At 36.8% G+C, this 18,383-nt stretch overlaps 1 protein-coding gene across 2 annotated transcripts in view; it reads left to right on the top strand.

Annotated features, from left to right (window-relative positions):
• EDIL3 (EGF like repeats and discoidin domains 3) overlaps positions 1–18,383 on the top strand; it is a 480,826-nt gene that overhangs the window by 282,429 nt on the left and 180,014 nt on the right. For both annotated transcript variants that reach the window (XM_019965396.2, XM_019965395.2), the window contains one exon: positions 9,667–9,848. In XM_019965396.2, coding sequence (XP_019820955.1) covers positions 9,667–9,848 — 182 coding nt within the window. The remainder of the gene's footprint in view (positions 1–9,666; positions 9,849–18,383) is intronic.

Below are 18,383 nucleotides of genomic sequence, written 5' to 3'. Positions count from 1 at the left end.
AAATTACTTGTGAGAACTTATAGTTCCCTTTTCCACTCTCATACCTCTCTGACTATATGAGTTCTCCATTTATATAGTATATCTATTTATATAGATATTTCAGGAGTTAATATACATGTATCAATAGATAGTTCTAGAATTCAAATAATCAAATCAGCCTCTGTTGTCTTCCAGGCTCCATTTTGCCCCCGAGCCTTCGTCCCACCAACTTCTCAAGGAGTGCTAGCCTTAGAGAGGGCTTGTTGGGCTGTACCTACCATCTGCAGTAGCTTCCCGTTTGTTCTTTTCCAGCTTAGTTTCTTTTGACCTCTGGAACACTGAGACTTCATACTTGACCTGAGATAACATCCAGCACGAAGAAAAGCAAAGCTGCATTGTACAGAAAAAAATGCCTAGGTAGCTGATAATTGGATTTGGGACAGTGATTTCTCTCTCAAATAAAAATCTGTGTTTGACATGCCAGTCATATTGCTCTATAACCAAACATCAGAGGCAATTCCTTGCAGTACTTACCATGGTAGACATTTACCAAAGACACCTAAAAGATGTAAATACCTTGTAAGTGTGGGAAAGTGTCTTTTGCATGGCAGTGCTTGAATATTTACACTTAGTATTCGACTCCTGTTTCCTGAAGCAACTGAATCCCACCTTTAGCATTTACCTTGCCATTATACCCCTTTTTAGCTCTTCCTGTGCAGATATGTTTTGTCAGAAGGCAAGTGTAGGTATACCTGCGGGTTTTTGAATTGCAGGGCTTTTGAGTCTACAGACAAATATTTCATCAAACCATGTTGTTATCTTCATAGTCGGTAGAAGATGAATTGTGCAGTGTAAGTGGAAGCCTGAGTACAAGTTACTAAAATCTTGCCTGGCTGCAAAAACGCACTCAGTGCTTGAAAAGCACGTGTGCTTTTCTCTTCTGAGAGAATACATCTTACACAAACTAAAATGTGCTCTTTGATCGTCCTATGGCAATGCCTGTTAACTGTGAGAGGATGATAATATTAGATTTAATTGACTTCTGTAAATTATCTCGATACAAATTTTGGCTTTTGAATACTAGAGTCCGTAGACCCTGCTATTTAAATAACACTATCATTCGGCATCAATATGCTCAAAAAATTAGCTTGGGGAAATATTAATGGACAATTTCCTATTCTAATTTAGCTTATTCATGAGTTTAATTTTTCCTGAATTTAAAGCAATTAATTTAACTGAGATTACATCATAATTGATTTGAGATAATACAATGTGAAGAAAAGCATAACCATATTTTATAGGAAAATAGCTAGATGGCTGATAATTGAATCTGTAACTTTATGAAGGCTGATTTTCATTCCAAACATATTTCCCCTACCTCCAAGAGTTAATTCTGATGTATTTCAAGTGGGTCCAGCATACCAAAAGTATTTCTGATTTTAATGCCCACCTAGTATGTGGAATCCTTAGAGTGATAATATCTATGTTTGGAGGATAAATTTAGTTTCAAGAAAGGAAGAAAAGTAATTCCAAAACAGCAGTGATTAGTTTTAATTTATGATATAACCCATAGTATTGAGAACTGCCAATTGTAAGGCACTGGGCTGAGTGCTTTGAAAACATACATAATGCAAAAGGCATGGTTTCTACCGTTAAGAAGTTTATTGTCCAAGAGGAAAAAAAAGTGCATAAATAGTTGTTCCTCATCATTTATCTCAGGCACCTCTGAGCTTTCTGCTATTGAAAATAATAGAGTATAGTTCTTAATAGAAAGGGGAAACTCTTTAGTGGCCATATATCACAGAATCAGTCTTCAAGACTGAAGAAAATTAGCATTTATCAAGAGTAAGTAGCCCATCCGATGCAAAGAAGTAGAGTTTTCTCTAAGGTGCACATGCATTTTATGTGAATTCCAAATAAGCTTAACTAATCTGGAGAAACTATTTTGATGATTTTTGCAAGTACTGGCTTCCTTAAGCAAGGTTACCGTGGCCATATGTGAAATCTATGTCCCGAAGCATTCTCTAAGTGTGGAGAGAAGCAAACATCCCCAAATGGGATTTTTCACTCTAAGTCCTTTTAGGATGATCACTCTCAGCGCGATGAGGTGAGGCTGGCTAATCCCTACGGGTGCTCCGAGGTGATTTGTGAGTGATGCGAGGGCTGTGTTGTGTGGGTCTACCTTTACGTTCTCTCACCACGTCCAGGGAGCTCCTTCCCCATCTCCCTGCTCTCCTACCTCCAAGCTAGTGTATCCAAACCTTATTTCTGAGAGCAACTTTTCTTCTACTTCAATGAGGTTGCTCGGTCCCTTGTCCACTTGCCTCTGAAACCACTTCCCAACCCCTGAAAAATGATAAGCTGAGAAAAACCAGCAAGTGTGTGGGATGGCTGGGGTGAGGATGGAGGGGGCTTAAAAATTTAACTTAAATTCCAAATAAGTTAAGCTTATTTGGAATTCACATAAAATGCATATGCACCTTAGAGAAAACTCTACTTCTTTGCATCGGATGGGCTGCTTATTCTTGATAAAAGCTAATTTTCTTCAGTCTCGAAGACTGATATTGTGATACATGGCCACTAAAGAATTTCCCCTTTCTATTAAGAACTATACTCTATTATTTTCAATATTGGAAAACTCACAAGCAAAAATTTTAAGGCTTCCTTTCAACCCTGAGCCACTAAGTGAGAAATAGTGGCCTTGATCTCTCTCACCAATTTAGAACCTAGTCTCAAGACAACTCTCAAAATAGAACAAACCCTAGGAATAAAAGAAAGGCTGTGGTCCAAGTGGCACAGAGAGAAGTTTCTGCTTGAATCAGCATCTGTTTCCGCAGTATTGGAGGTCATCCGTAATTCCTTCACCAGCGCTCTTGTTCAGCACAATTATCGTGCTATGCTAAGCACAGCAGAGGATCCACACTCCTATAAGATGAGATGCTCAGAGAAGGAGAGGACTGGTGATGTTTAAAGATTTGTTTCTAACATGGCTTTAATTTGAAATCCTTTCCTTCTGAAGATGTCTGGATGTTGAGATAGAGCAAATGAAAGCAGTGCGTTTGTGTTATGGATGCAGCCAAGCATCCCCCTTATTTGAAAGGCTTAACTAGCACACTCAGGAACAAGATGTGAGGCATCTTGAAGTACGGCTTCCCTGTCAGCTGCAAGATCAATAAAATGCAGATGCCATCCTATACCGCACTCCAGAGAATGAGTTTGCAGAGTGAGAAAGGCTTCAGGTTGAAGCAGTTTTATTTGCACCTGGACTTGGCAAAGGCGGAAAAGTGGCTCTGGGGAGAACGTGTGAGGCTTGGCCCGGCTGGCCCAGCTGCCTGAGCACCCCCTGCCAGGCGACATCACTCACTTACCCTGTCCATCTGAATGGCAGGACCTCGGGGCAGGAGGCATTTCCAGGCCACTCAGACCATTCCAGCAAACTGATTATTTAACTGATTATGCCACCTAAAAGCCCCTGGTCATTGATGTTGATCGGACTCATTAATTTAGGATTACTGTTGAATCTGACGAAAGCAAACACGGGACCAAAGATACATAAACGAGGTCTAATGGTCACAAACAATAGACCACCATGTTCTACCGCCATATTCGGCAGTGATCAAATTGCCACTTGGCACACTGTAGGTGTGTAGGTGTGCGTGTGTGCTCAGTCGTGTCTGACTCTGTGTGACGCTATGGACCGCAGCCCACCAGGCTGCTCCCTCTATGGAATTTTAGGCAAGAATGCTGAAGTGGGTTGGTATTTCCTACTCGAGGGGATCTTTCTGACCCAGGGATCGAACCTGCATGTCCTGCATCTTTACCACTGAGCCACCTGGGAAAACCCTACTCAAGGCATAACAGTAGACAGTTTCAGAGATACCTAGTTGTTGGGAGGCAACAAGTTGAGAAACAGAAGTAACCTACTTGATTATCAGTCCTTTTTTTTTTTTAATGGAAAAGATGCTCTTCCTCTTTGCTCAATGTTTAAACAACTAAAGGCCTCAATATTGGTGTACTCTTGAGATACTAGGTGAAATAATTGTTCTTAATTTAAAAGTAAATTATACAACTAAAATGCTATAATATTGGCTGTAATTATTACTGTTTATTTGCCTTATGTATTTATTTGAGATCAGTTTTCTGCTGAGAATGAGGCTTGCTGCTGGATACCATGTGAGATATAACCCTGTCTATGAGGGGCTCCGCATTTTGTGGGACAGCAGATATACACGCATGGATGAGCTGTGAGGCAGGGAAGTTCTGGGTGTGGCCTCAGCATAGAAACAGGTTTTCAATTTTCAAAACTGTCCCTGGAGCCTGGTTGATGTGAATGTAGCCTGTGGTGTTCTGCATAGTAATAGCAAGTGGGATTAAGTCAGATCCTCTCAAATGCAGTCCAGCAGCAAGAATAATTTTTGATAACATTTTAAGGAAGGAATTAGATTTAAAGGTGTTATTTGTGAGACATCACCAATCCCTCAACTGGGAACTGCTATCTGCTACTTACTTTCTGTCACCCTCAAAGATAACTCCATTTTTCTCCTCCATTCTACATCTAATTAGACAGTCAAGAATCTGCCTGCAGTGCAGGAGACCCAGGTTTGATGCCTGGGTCAGGAAGATCCCCTGGAAAAGGGAATGGATACTCACTCCATATTCTTCCTGGGAAATCCCATGGACAGAGGATCTTGGCAGGCTATAGTCCATGGGGTTGCAAAGATTCGGACATGACTGAATGACTAACACTGTAACACTGTTTCTCGATTTGGATTTCTGAATATGCTTTGAACTCTTCTTCTTTTCCATTGTTCTTTCAGACCTGCATCATTTTCACCTGGACCGTAGTAGTAGTTTGCTACTTGGCCCTAGTTTTGGCACCTCTTAAATCATTTATGCTAAGTGACAATATCACCATAGTTAAAATCCTTCAAAAATTCCCCATCACTAATAGAATCAGTTTTTTTTTTTCAGCAAGATTTCCAGAAAAATAATCTGTCTCTGCTTCTTTACCCCATCCTTTAACCTCTCACCAACCCATCTTGCTCTAATAACACTGATCTGCCTTCACGTCCCTAGTCACACCAGGTTTTTTCCTATTTCTCTGTCTGCCCTCCCTTTCTTCTACACTATGTTAATCCCTACGCTATTCCATGAAGCCCAGGCTGGATTATAATTCCCTCTCCCATTCTCCCAGGGAATCCTGTACATCCAACATCACAGCATCTGCCATGTTATATTGATTTTATTTTTTGTTTGTTTGTTTCTATATGTGTCTCTCCCATTGGGCTGAAAGCTCCTTCAGAAAACCAGTACAGTAAATCTAGTGCAGTAGCCAATTCCTGCTTCTCACTTAAGAGATCAGATGTATGTCATCTCTCAGGAAGCCTGTCTTTGATCATCTCACACCTCCACCTGGTTCACCCTCTTTTTTCTTCACTTACCACTTTTTTAGGTATTTCCTTGTTTATTTAAGTGTTTATTTAGAATTGGTCTCTCCACTAGAATATGGACCTCAAGAGCTGAGGCTTTTTCTGCCTTATTCATCCTTGTATCTCCACTGCCTGGAAAAGTGCCTGGATATAGAAGGCCTTTAATTAATATGCAGTTTTCAAAATTGAATTTAATGAATGGAGAATGGATGGATGGATGAATAGATAGATATATTGCTGGGTAGATGGGCACATAATAAGAGGTCAATGAATTAGTCAGGACTGAGTAAACCTATCCAAATTAGGTAGGCAATCTATAGATCAATAATGGTAGCGGGTCAATTTTTTTTTTAGCACTTGTAAAGGGACACAGACCACCATGATGCCTCAATATTTACTTCTGTGACTCACTGTCACAGACTGTTGCCTACTCTTTTAATGCTCCCCAGTTTGTGAAAGCCCTGTCATATCCTGAGTCCCACTAGTAATACTCTACATGATTCCTTCATGCTAATTCTCCTATCCTCTATTCCTAGTACATGTACACACATCCCCATGTAAAATAACAACAGAAGAAAAACAATTCAGTATCAGCTTTTAAAGAATTACTGAACTCTTCACTTTATCAATTGATATTATTTTCTGTTTCTGCAGGAACATTTGGCTTAAATTCCAGACTTACCTTTTATGAGTTTACCTTCCCTCCTCACTGGTTTCCTCATTTATGAAATGTGTGTGATAACCTTTTTTCCTTGAACTGTTATGTTGATTGTGTGAGGAAACACATGTGGATGCACTTTTCAAACTTCAAAATGCTCATCTAGTATAGTTTTTCATCAAGAATGATTTCATGTCCTTCCCTCATGTATGGATGGTGATAGCATATATCTCCACGTTATCTTTCTTTTAATCATCTTATTGTTCACAGCTTAAGGTCACTTCATCTTAGGTGTGTAATCATTTGCATTCTGAATTGCAACTCCTTCATTAGTTTTTATAACTGTTGTATTTAATAGGACATCGGGGAAGTGGATGGCACAGGCAAAAGGAAATTGGATTTTGAACCTTTTATTATGATGACATCCATTTGATTGTGGTCCAAATGATTAGTGAAGAAAAAGCTGCTGTTGTGACAACTTCCCCGTGTGAAATAAAGCATAAAACTGAGATTTGCTTATTAGGTTACTGTCTAGGAATAAAAGCACCAAATACCAGTATTCAGCAATATTTCCTGAGCTCTTCTTGTGTACAAGCCAAGCTACTGTGAGCATCTAAGAATGCAGCAGTATAAGAATCGGTGTCAGCTCCACAGGAGCTAAAAGGCTGCAATGGCCTCGTCTCTAAGGAGAGACGTGCAAGTGACCTTGTAGAACCAAGCTCATTATTAACAATTTACGGTTACAAAGGGAACACACCATTTATCTTTCATTACCTCACAGCTGGTAGACTCAATGTCACCATAACCACAATGTTTGAAATGAGAAAAACTGAAGATCATTCCACTTTTAAGGAATTAAGCTGATACTTCACACACTCATGGTTTGCTCAAGAACTGCACTACCCCACCAGAGTCAAGGGCCACATAAAGTATAGTATGTAAGTAAATGTTACAAAAGTTCATTCTAAAAGAACTTGTGGACTTGAGGGCTGAGAAAAGAAAAATTCATCGGTTTTGACCTCACAGCACTGATACAGCTCAGGAGAAACTATTTTGTAAGCTGTGAAATACTATATATATATACAGCATGTCTATATATTTTTTAATTCTATTTTATTTGAATGTATGACTGTAGAGGACATGACAAAATTGGGAGCCTATGGTACCGTAAATAAATGCAAATATCTTTTTAAATTGCTCATTGGTGTTTGGCCTATATGATAAGGTAGCAGTTCATAGCCATTGTTTGCTGATATGGTTGCTAGTAAGGGGAGGTTAAGAGGACTGACAAAGTGGACAGGCTGAATAGTGTGGTTTGAGGTCTAATTTTTTTTTTAATGGTTACAAATTCGGTGAGGACATCCAATTCTGCATAAGGTCTTTAGAAGTAAACAACTAAATGGTACAGAGTTGTTTCTAAGGCTATCTTGCAGTTTAATTAATCAAAGCTGACTCTCTGGCTCTGCCATTCCACTGACTGGCCTACAATAAATGGCCTCCCTGCCTGCTGTACTTTTCCATCCAAACATTGTGCAAATCAAGGACAAGCATCCTTGAGACTCTTTTTAATGGCAACATTCTTAAAAACCCAGCCTCCTGCAGTTGCTTAAAATCAAAGTGTCATCATGAAAGTTACTTAGTGCTTTTATGAAATCTGTAAAGATCTTTAAGTTTGAAATGCAAAGCAGAGCAAGAATCCAAAGATTCAATATTTGAGTTTTCAATGTTAATTTTTTTAGGAATGTGAAAATCAGATTATTATCTGTGATTCCTAATGGTGTGATTCTAAAAATGAATGGCTTCTTAATTAAATGACTTCAAAGTGATATAGTGCACCTTTATAAAGTGCTAGAGTTCTAAATACAATGCTTTAGAAAATATCTAAACTGTCTAACTCAGCAAGCGAATAATTTGTCAGCTATCAATCACAAAGATGCAATTTTTGCTATATTAATGTCATATATACTAATAACAATTGATTAAGATGATTACTTATCCACAAGTTTTGTTTTTATAAAAGTGTTTAAAGGTTTTAAATTCATTGGGAAAATGTTTCTAAGTAATGTCCTTTGAACTACATATTATCTGAGCTTGGAATAGAAAAAAGAAACATTTATGCTTAGTGAAAAAAAATGGATACCAGTGAGAATCATCCTTGTAACTTTTTATTTTTTATTTTTTAATTTTTTTCCGTGTAACTTTTTAAAATATTGTAGTCTGGTGGCAGAATTCTTCCTTTTATATTTGCATCCTCAATCTGAATGTAAATATATAATTACTAACAATTGTTAGACTTCAGTAGTAATTAAAATCTAAAATATCCTTGGTAGCAATGACTAAGTTGACTTATATGCACTAAGGTTTAATAATAGAAGTGTACTCCTTTCATATTTTCAAGAATTCTAGTATATCATTATAGTATATTTTATAATAGAACTATCATTTTATTATACAAACCTAATTTTTCAATAAGTTGAGTATAGTATATGTTATTGAAATTAAGAAAACTAGGTATTGCTTTTCATTATAATATTACTTATTCTTAATTTTAAAAACTGAATAAGAAATAAGTGTACTGTCTGGTGAATTTTTAGTAAATAATTAAATTCAAATGTATATTATATATATAGTACATATATTATTTTTATTTTTTAATTAAAAAATTTTTGAGTACATATATTATTTTTACATCAATTTACTTTTGTTTCTGATTTTAAAATCTAAATACCTTAAGTATCTGAGGACCTATTATTTTGAGTATATTATGCTTTAATCTTAGTATTTTAAGTATTTATTAGTAAATGTATCTTGAATTCCAATTTACGAATTTAACAAAAATAAAGAAAAATGCTAAAATATATGTGCAGAATCCCTATTGATAGAGTTGTGTATTTTGAATTAAAATTAGAAATGTAAATATTTTAATATATTGATTTACTGAGTGGTATTTATACTACTCTATATTAATGTCTGAGTGCTTACCTGCTTACTCTATAAAAATAATTTGTCTATGTATTTCCTGTTATTTATAGCATATCACAAGTTATTATTATAATAGTTGAAAATGTTTTAAAAGGTTTACACATCACCCTTTTTTTGAAAGCATAACTGCCAGCCATTATAAAAATATAACTGAAAAAGTTATAGTGTGAAAAATGCTAAGTCAGTATGAAAATTATTTTAATACCAAACTCAGATGTAGCCTAGTCAAGAAATAATGGACCAATGGATATTTTTTGATAAATTATGATTTGTGAGGTGTGCTAATGGAAATACAAAATACGAGATAGACCTTCTAAGGACATTGCACTTTTTGTTGATGTGATCAACAAAGGATGGCAGTGTATAACACAGAATAGCAGTGCAGAAGGGACATGTCTGTTCAGATGCCACATTCACAGCAAAGTAAGAAGAGCGTGGCGGGAGGAGCAAGAATCACTTCATGTTGTGATCTGTAACAAACCTGTTAAATGTGAGGGGCTTGAATCACATGACGGTCCAAGTTGAAATCACTTTTAAAAATCTTCTATCAAATCTAACAGCCACATTTGGATATGTTATTTCTGATACCTTCACATTTTTCCTCTAATTTGTTCCTAGAATGCTCTGGCCCATTGGGAATTGAAGGGGGAATCATTTCAAATCAGCAAATCACAGCTTCATCTACCCACCGAGCTCTTTTTGGACTCCAGAAGTGGTATCCCTACTATGCACGTCTGAATAAGAAGGGACTTATAAATGCCTGGACAGCTGCAGAAAATGACAGATGGCCATGGATTCAGGTAACAGATGGGATGGGACAGGGTTTCTGCCAAGGAATGGCTAGAGTCATTTCAGAAAGAAGATAGTGTCTAACATGTGACTTTTCTTCATGGTCACAGAAGAAAGGATGATTTAGCTAGAGTCCAAACTGACTATAAATCCTGAAACTGTGGGAAATGTGAATATTCCTTTGGAAAGTGAATGAAGAGAGTTAAAAATGTTAAAATGACCTTGAGTTGCAAATATCACTCTCTGAAGGTACATGTCAAAGAGAGGATTTTACATATGCCATGTGTCCATCAGTACTGTGTTAACGCTTAGTAGCAATTTTTGGTACTTCAGGAGTATAAAAATGGTGTCTTTTCCTTCTCTGTCTTATTAGTGGTTCCATATGTGTATATATAAATTATACAATGGAATATAATATCTCAAATGTCTTCAGCACCCTCTTTCAATAACTGGGTGTGTTTCAATTCATACTCTATCATTAATTATCATCAGCTATGTTTTTAAATGTGAGAAAATTTAATGGAAATTAAATGATTTCCAAAAAGTGTGATGGATGGGAGTAATGCCTGCGTCTTATATATTATCTGCTTAATAGCTTTTGAGCCCTTAACTGAAGTGAGACAGGAAAACTGCATATTCGGAGATAGAAAAGGTGCTCAAGCCATGATTTCTGTGAAAGCTTATACCTCTGTTGGTGTGGCACATGTTAATAACCTTTAACAATTCATTGAGGTGTGCTAAAAAGACGGGAAATCCAGTGCACACTGAGGTCAGACAAAGGAAGAAGGTATTAATTATCATGAGAAAGGCTCATGGGAAGATGGCTTCTGAGACAAACCTTGGAAGATGCTTTTCAGTAAAGACTAGACACCAAGGAAACAGGATGATCCAAGATGCCACATGAGAATCTGGGCAGTGCCATATAGCAAATCATGACCTGTGTTTAGGTTGCTGGGGGAACTGCACGTGTGGGTTCAGTGCACCACAGTATTGGAATAGGGTTTGTTTAGACAGCTGATCTCTTCTACGTTTTGACTGCATATTTTGAGTCAGAGGTAATTTTTAAGATGGGGATGTATGATGTAACATTATTAGGAGACAAAAGATAGAGGTTGCTTTACAGGGAGTTAATAGAAACAGAGATTAATTTACAGCCAAGTAATATGATTTCTATACTTTCAAACAGGGCCAAAATCTCCTTTAGATATATCTTTCTTCAGATTTCTTATGAATTTTACTCATTCTATATACATTTCTTTTATCTATATGGCTCCATGTGATTATCTGATATTCTTGTTTGGTTTTATGAATTTAATTTGCATACATTTGCAGAAATTGCTTCTTTAGTTACACATGATTTTTCTAATCTATTGCCACATGGGAGGAGAAAATTCCAAATAGTAGAAATGGCACCTCTGTACAATTTTGATCGTAGACTAATGAAGTTCCAATTAAGTTTCAAATAAACACATAACAACAAAAATGCCTATATTCTATTTGCTAAAAATCATCCCAGAGACCGTTTTTTAAGTTGACCTTATGAAATGCATTTACAGAATTGAGGTCGTTATAAAACCTTAGAAATTAAGATTCATAGCAGAAATTGCAGAGCAATTGAGAGATGATGTCACAAGTTTGCATCAGAGTTTCTCTTGGGCAGGTTATGTTCCTGCGCATCAGTGATTGTTTCAATAAACCATAAATAACATACTTTTGCAGTTTCTTTTTCTCTGAGAAATACTTTAGGATTGTTGTAGGTCCTGATTTTTCACTTCACTTTGTCACAGTTTGTTGCCTACTTAACACTACTCATTATTCTGTCTTTCAGAATATGAATTTTAAACTTTCTTTCTCCCACAGATTATAGGTAGAAATAACCTCAGTGAAAGAGAGCAAAGAGTTGAATCTTAGATTAAACATAACTTCATCAATTTAAGTAGAATAATTAAATACTTCTTTTTACATATAAAGGCAGTCTATTGCTATTTTAACTATGGTTATTATTATTATTTTGCTTTTGTTGTGAAGATGATCAGTTCAGTTTAGTTCAGTACTCAGTTGTGTCCAACTCTTTGTGACCCCATGGACTGCAGGACGCCAGGCTTCCCTGTCCTTCACCAAGCCTGGAACTTGCTCAAACTCTTGTCATTCAAGTTGGTGATGCCATCCAACCATCTCATCCTCTGTTGTCCCCTTCTCCTCCTGCCCTCAATCTTTCCCAGCATCAGGGTATTTTCCAATGAGTCAGTTCTTCACATCACATAGCCAAAGTATTAGAGCTTCAGCTTCAGCATCAGTCCTTCCAAGGAATATTCAGGACTAATTTCCTTTAGGATGGACTGGTTGGATCTCTTTGCTGTCCAAGGGACTCTCAAGAGTCTTCTCCAACACCACAGTTCAAAAGCATCAATTCTTTGGCGCTCAGCTTTCTTTATGGTCCAACTCTCACATCTACACGTGACTACTGGAAAAACCATAGCTTTGACTACACGGACCTTTGTCTGCAAAGTAATGTTTCTGCTTTTGAATATGCTGTCTAGGTTGGTCATAGTTTTTCTTCCAAGGAGCTGCTGCTGCTGCTGCTAAGTCGCTTCAGTCGTGTCCAACTCTGTGCGACCCCATAGACGGCAGCCCACCAGGCTCCCCCGTCCCTGGGATTCTCCAGGCAAGAACACTGGAGTGGGTTGCCATTTCCTTCTCCAATGCATGAAAGTGAAACGTGAAAGTGAAGTCACTCAGTCGTGTCCGACTCTTCGCGACCCCATGGACTGCAGCCTACCAGGCTCCTTCATCCATGGGGTTTTCCAGGCAAGAGTACTGGAGTGGGGTGCCATTGCCTTCTCCATTCCAAGGAGCAAGTGTCTTTTAATTTCATGGCTGCAGTTACCACCTGCAGTGATTTTGGAGCCAAGAAAATAGTCTGTCACCGTTACTATTGTTTCCCCATCTATTTGCCATGTAGTGATGTGACCGGATGCCATGATCTTAGTTTTTTAACTGTTGAGTTGTAATCCAGTTTTTTCACTCTCCTCTTTCACTTTCATCAAGAGGCTCTTTAGTTCCTCTTCGTTTTCTGCCATAAGGGTGGTGTCATCTCCATATCTGAGGTTATTGATATTTCTCCTGGCAGTCTTGATTCTGGCTTGTGCTTCATCCAGCCCAGCATTTCTTATGATGTACTCTGCATATAAGTTAAATAAGCAGGGTAACAAAATACAGCTTTGACATACTCCTTTCCCAATTTGGAACCAGTCTGTTGTTTCATATCCAGTTCTAACTGTTGCTTTTTGGTCTGCATACAGATTTCTCAGGAGGCAGGTAAGGACATCTGGTATTTCTATCTCTTGAAGAATATTCCACCGTTTGTTGTGATCCACACAGTCAAAGGCTTTGTCATAGTCATTAAAGCAGAAATGGGTATTTTTCTGGAGTTCTCCTGCTTTTTCTGTGAAGATGATAATGAACTCTTATATAAAAACAGTAAAAGTTAATTAAAAGGGTTTATATTAGATAAGGAAATCTTGCATATAACGGGAGGAAAACTGAAAACTCACTATTGCTTTTCAATACATATTTCATTATTGTGTTCAGAGAATTATTATAGTCTTTAATAACACCTCATTTTCTAAGTTATTTTTCCAAAGAAAAATATGTCTCTTTTCTTAAAGAACAACCGTATCTAAGAGGCTCTAGGAAGTGTAATCATATCACAGATTTTCTTTGTTTGAGCATTATTAATTTCCCTTGTCACTTTATTCTTTTATTTATATTCAGTCATTCAAATGAAGCATTTGAGTACTTTCTTAAACTTATAATGAGCACAGTAGTCCCCTAATCTTTTAGGTGTATAAGACACATATACTAATTAGTATTCAATTTCATTTTCTCCCTTATACTGATGAAATGAAAATTAAAGTTGCCATTTTTAAATTTACACACTCAGTATGCAATTATGAATAGTACCACAGTGTTCATAATTGGTTCTGAATTGTAGAAGTCCAGTAAATACAGTTAAAGAAAAATCTTGTTTTTCTTTTCAAGTTTTTCTGACCTTTATTTCCTCACCTAGATTTTTTTCCCCAAGTAATAAATAACCACCATCTTAATCATTAACTCATTCATTAGCATCCTGGAATATCAATTTCCCTTTTGACTGATATGTTAGAAATAATAACTCTAAACAATTATAGAAATATGCCTTGTATTATTATGTAAAAATTAAAAGCTTATCTAAACCTCTGGGAACTTTGCTTATTGAATCAGATTAGTCAGGATGATTATTATTTTAAAAGATAAATATTTTCCATTCCTATTATTTTCCTTTTCTTTTTTACAGATACATGTAGTAAAATATGTTTTATTGTTTTCTTCTTTTAATTTCTAAAGTGATTTTTGTTTGTACATGTTCTTTCTGGGATGCATGCATATTGGATTTTCAGTCATTTATTTATTCATCCATTCACCAGACATTTACTAAATGAATGTCTGCTCTGTGGTCTATTTTTCACTGGGCACTAGAAAAACAATACTACTTGCCTTCACAATGCTCTGTATCTAAGATATAGGAAAGTAAATAGAGTAAACATAATAATGTAACATGTGTAGCCTGGTGTTACATCATCTGCTAACCATTTTATTTGAACCATAATATTTTATTTTATCTAGACAGTCTATTTTTAATAGAACTTTTGTGAAGCTAAAAACTAGCTTAGTGTAATTATAGAATACAAAAGGAAATTCCCATTATATATATATTGCATGGCTCTATTATTACATGCTGATCTATTTTATGGCTATACCAAGGAAAGGGCTTCCCAGGTGGCACTGGCAGTAATGAACCTGCCTGCCAATGCAGGAGACCCAGCTTTAGTCCCTGGGTTGGGATGATCCCCTGGAGGAGGGCATGGCAACCCACTCCAGTATTCTAGCCTGGGAAATTCCATGCACAGAGGAGCCTGGTAGGCTACAGTTCATAGGCTTGCAAGGAATCAAACATGGCTGAAGTGACTTACCATGTTCAGACATACCAAGGAAAGGCCATAATTTTTCTTTGAAAGTTAATGTAACAGTAACTGTTTCAGTGCTACTATTTAATCACTGAGAAAAATAGATTTTGATCTTTCTATTTTAAGTAATTCATTACCCCTTAGAAAATGTGAATATGATCTTAATATGTTCCTTTTCTGTATGCCACAGAGCTTGGTGGAGGGTAGTTATTTCTCAAACTTTAGTGGGCACAGGAATCACAGAAACTTCTGAATTGTCCCACAGTCCCATTTATTGCAGGTCATCCTCAGACTGCACTGTAAAAGAATGTCTTAGCAGTTTATAAAGCCCGGATTTGTACTGCCCAAGATATTAAAAATAAATAAAATGCAAAGGACACTTTTGCTTAATGATCTGGGCACTTTGTTTTTGAAACTGCAAGTAGTGCTAAAGTGTAGAGGTGGAGGAGAGGAAAGAACAGTGAATAAACATGAGGAAACGTAGTAGGAATTATGTGACCCATGAAAAGTTTCTAAACTAGAGGGAAGCAGAACCAGCTTGCATATTCTAGTCAGAAGTTTATCCCACCTTTGCAACAATTCATCAGTAGTCATTATTCATTAGTCATAAAGTTTTTAAGTATTTTCCAAAGTTAATGTCCCTAAATGACTATGAGATTCTGCTCTGTTAGAAAATTTTAAATACCCGAAAGCAAGACCATCTGCCTTTTACATTTTAAACAAAATAATAATGTGGAATACATGGGCCTAACAGACTTATGTGAACACATGTTATGTTACAAATTCACATTTCTAGAATATGAATTGCATACGCAGTGGGGATTTTTTAAAACTTTGTGAACCAGATTCACAAATGTTGCAAAAAATAGAGTAATCATCTATTTCCTTTACAAAGCCTATATATAATGTGTGTAAAGACTTTTTTGGTACTTATAGGCACCTGGAGCTCCTTGAGACACAAAAACCATTTTTAGAATCACAGAATTTAAGAAGTAAAAAAATTTTTTTTTTCATTTTCAGGATGTTTTCTAGTTACAGAACCTGAATTACACAGAATTTAACATGTCTTTACTACTTCTTCATTCAAGTAAAATGTCTTTATCCTGTTTTTTCCTGGGAAAAAAAGCTATGTCCTCAGATATACTCCCATCCATACTATATGTCTCTATAAGGTTAATTACATCTAGACATTCATACATTGCTTCTAATCATCTTTCTTTAAAAAGACAGTAATCCTGTATGGAAAATTACTACTTTCCTTTAAGTTGTTTATTAGAAGTGAGCTTCCACACATAGTTGTATGTGGTTTTTTTTAATGTTAATTTTTAAAAACAAAAAGGCACTTAGCATTACGCAAAAATGACTTATCTATACTGAAAAATAATACAGTAATTTTTTGGTCATTTACTTCATTTATACTAATAGTAATGCATATTGCTTGCTTATTTGCTTTAAAGGATGTAATCTGAATTTTAATTCCAGATTCTCTGAGGTATGGAGTAGATGACTAACCAGGTAGAAATTGTTCTCTAATATAAAAGAAGGTGCATCAGATTCTCTTTCCTCTAAGCTACTCCCTCTCTTTCAGCACCCAAGACTCATTGACCTGGATTTCTTGCTGTTGCTCAACTTTACCTGGCTGTTTGTTGCTTCTGTGATTAGGCACATACACTTCTTGGTTCTTCTATTGACCATCTACCAGTCTTCTTTAGATTCAACTCCTTTACTGCCTTGTCTATAAAGTGATTCCTAGAATTCCTGTTTTTTATCTCTAAAGCCAGAAGTGACTTCACTGTCCTTTTCTCCCACCCTGATAAGTATGCATTACAGTCATCAGTTCAGTTCAGTTCAGTTGCTCTGTCGTGTCCGACTCTTTGTGACCCCATGAATCACAGCACGCCAGGCCTCCCTGTCCATCACCAACTCCCGGAGTTCACCCAGACTCACGTCCATCGAGTCAGTGATGCCATCCAGCCATCTCATCCTCTGCCGTCCCTTTCTCCTCCTGCCCCCAATCCCTCCCAGCATCAGAGTCTTTTCCAATGAGTCAACTCTTCGCATGAGGTGGCCAAGGTACTGGAGTTTCAGCTTTAGCATCATCCCTTCCAAAGAAATCCCAGGGCTGATCTCCTTCAGAATGGACTGGTTGGATCTCCTTGCATTCCAAGGGACTCTCCAGAGTCTTCTCCAACACCACAGTTAAAAAGCATTAATTCTTCAGTGCTCAGCTTTCTTCACAGTCCAACTCTCACACCCATACATGACCACAGAAAAAATCATAGCCTTGACTAGACGAACCTTTGTTGGCAAAGTAATGTCTCTGCTTTTGAATATGCTATCTAGGTTGGTCATAACTTTCCTTCCAAGGAGTAAGCGTCTTTTAATTTCATGGCTGCAGTCACCATCTGCAGTGATTTTGGAGCCCAGAAAAATAAAGTCTGACACTGTTTCCACTGTTTCGCCATCTATTTCCCATGAAGTGATGGGACCAGATGCCATGAACTTCGTTTTCAGAATGTTGAGCTTTAAGCCAACTTTTTCACTCTCCACTTTCACTTTCATCAAGAGGCTTTTTAGTTCCTCTTCACTTTCTGCCATAAGGGTGGTGTCATCTGCATATCTAAGGTTATTGATTTATTACAATCATAGTGACTCATATTTAACATAAAAGGGTTTTTGTCTACTTTTCTCTTGTATCACTTGAGAGTATTATACCTGATTTAAGTTTATTTCATAGCACCTTGATTAAAAAAATAAAAACTATATTGGATGGATAGATACAGACAATTGATTTATAGAAGAACAGAGACTATTGAACAGAATAGACAGCAGAGAAAGAGTGGTTGTTTTCACATGGTAATTAAACTGCTCTGAGTGGTACTGGGAATGTCCAAAGGACCTAGCTCATTGTGTTCAGCTGTGTGTACTTAAATGTGAATTATGTCTTCTGAACATGATCCCGCTGGTGCAGAGTGTACTGTATCTCTCTACAGTTTAAGAAATCCCTCACCCATCTGGACAGCAGAGGAATCAAGCTTCCTGTAATCGCAGTGGCCCATTCTTTCTTCTGTAATCACAGCAAACCCCTCTTATATGCAACTTTAAGTGGGCAGCGGTAATATTTGTAAGGTGTTTGCCAGGAAGTCTGCTAATTAAACTCTGAATACCAAACACCAGAATTTTCATGTTCTCCTATCCTGTTTATGATTTGTTCCTGAAATGTTACAAATTAGTTTGTTTAGCTTCTTGCAAAATGCTTGTTATAATTACACCATCAGAGTTTGAAACTTTAGACATCACCGTTGTTAAAATAGCCATATCCTCTCTCTCTAAGATTAATTGACCACGGAAAAACATTTAAAATATTAGTATTTCCCTAACTTACGCTATGTCATTTTCACCCTTACCTGAATGTTAGAAAAAAGCAACTAAATCTATTACTATTATTCATAAAATATAGATTATGAAGAGTGATAGGGAGTTGTTTTAACACAATTTTTAGCATCTGATAAAATCTTAGTAGATAATTCAGTAAACTAC

This window comes from Bos indicus, chromosome 7 (assembly GCF_029378745.1).
Source record: "Bos indicus isolate NIAB-ARS_2022 breed Sahiwal x Tharparkar chromosome 7, NIAB-ARS_B.indTharparkar_mat_pri_1.0, whole genome shotgun sequence".
In the NCBI taxonomy this organism is placed as follows: domain Eukaryota; kingdom Metazoa; phylum Chordata; class Mammalia; order Artiodactyla; family Bovidae; genus Bos; species Bos indicus.
Note: the sequence above shows the minus strand (reverse complement) of the source record. Positions and strands in the feature narration are given on the sequence as shown.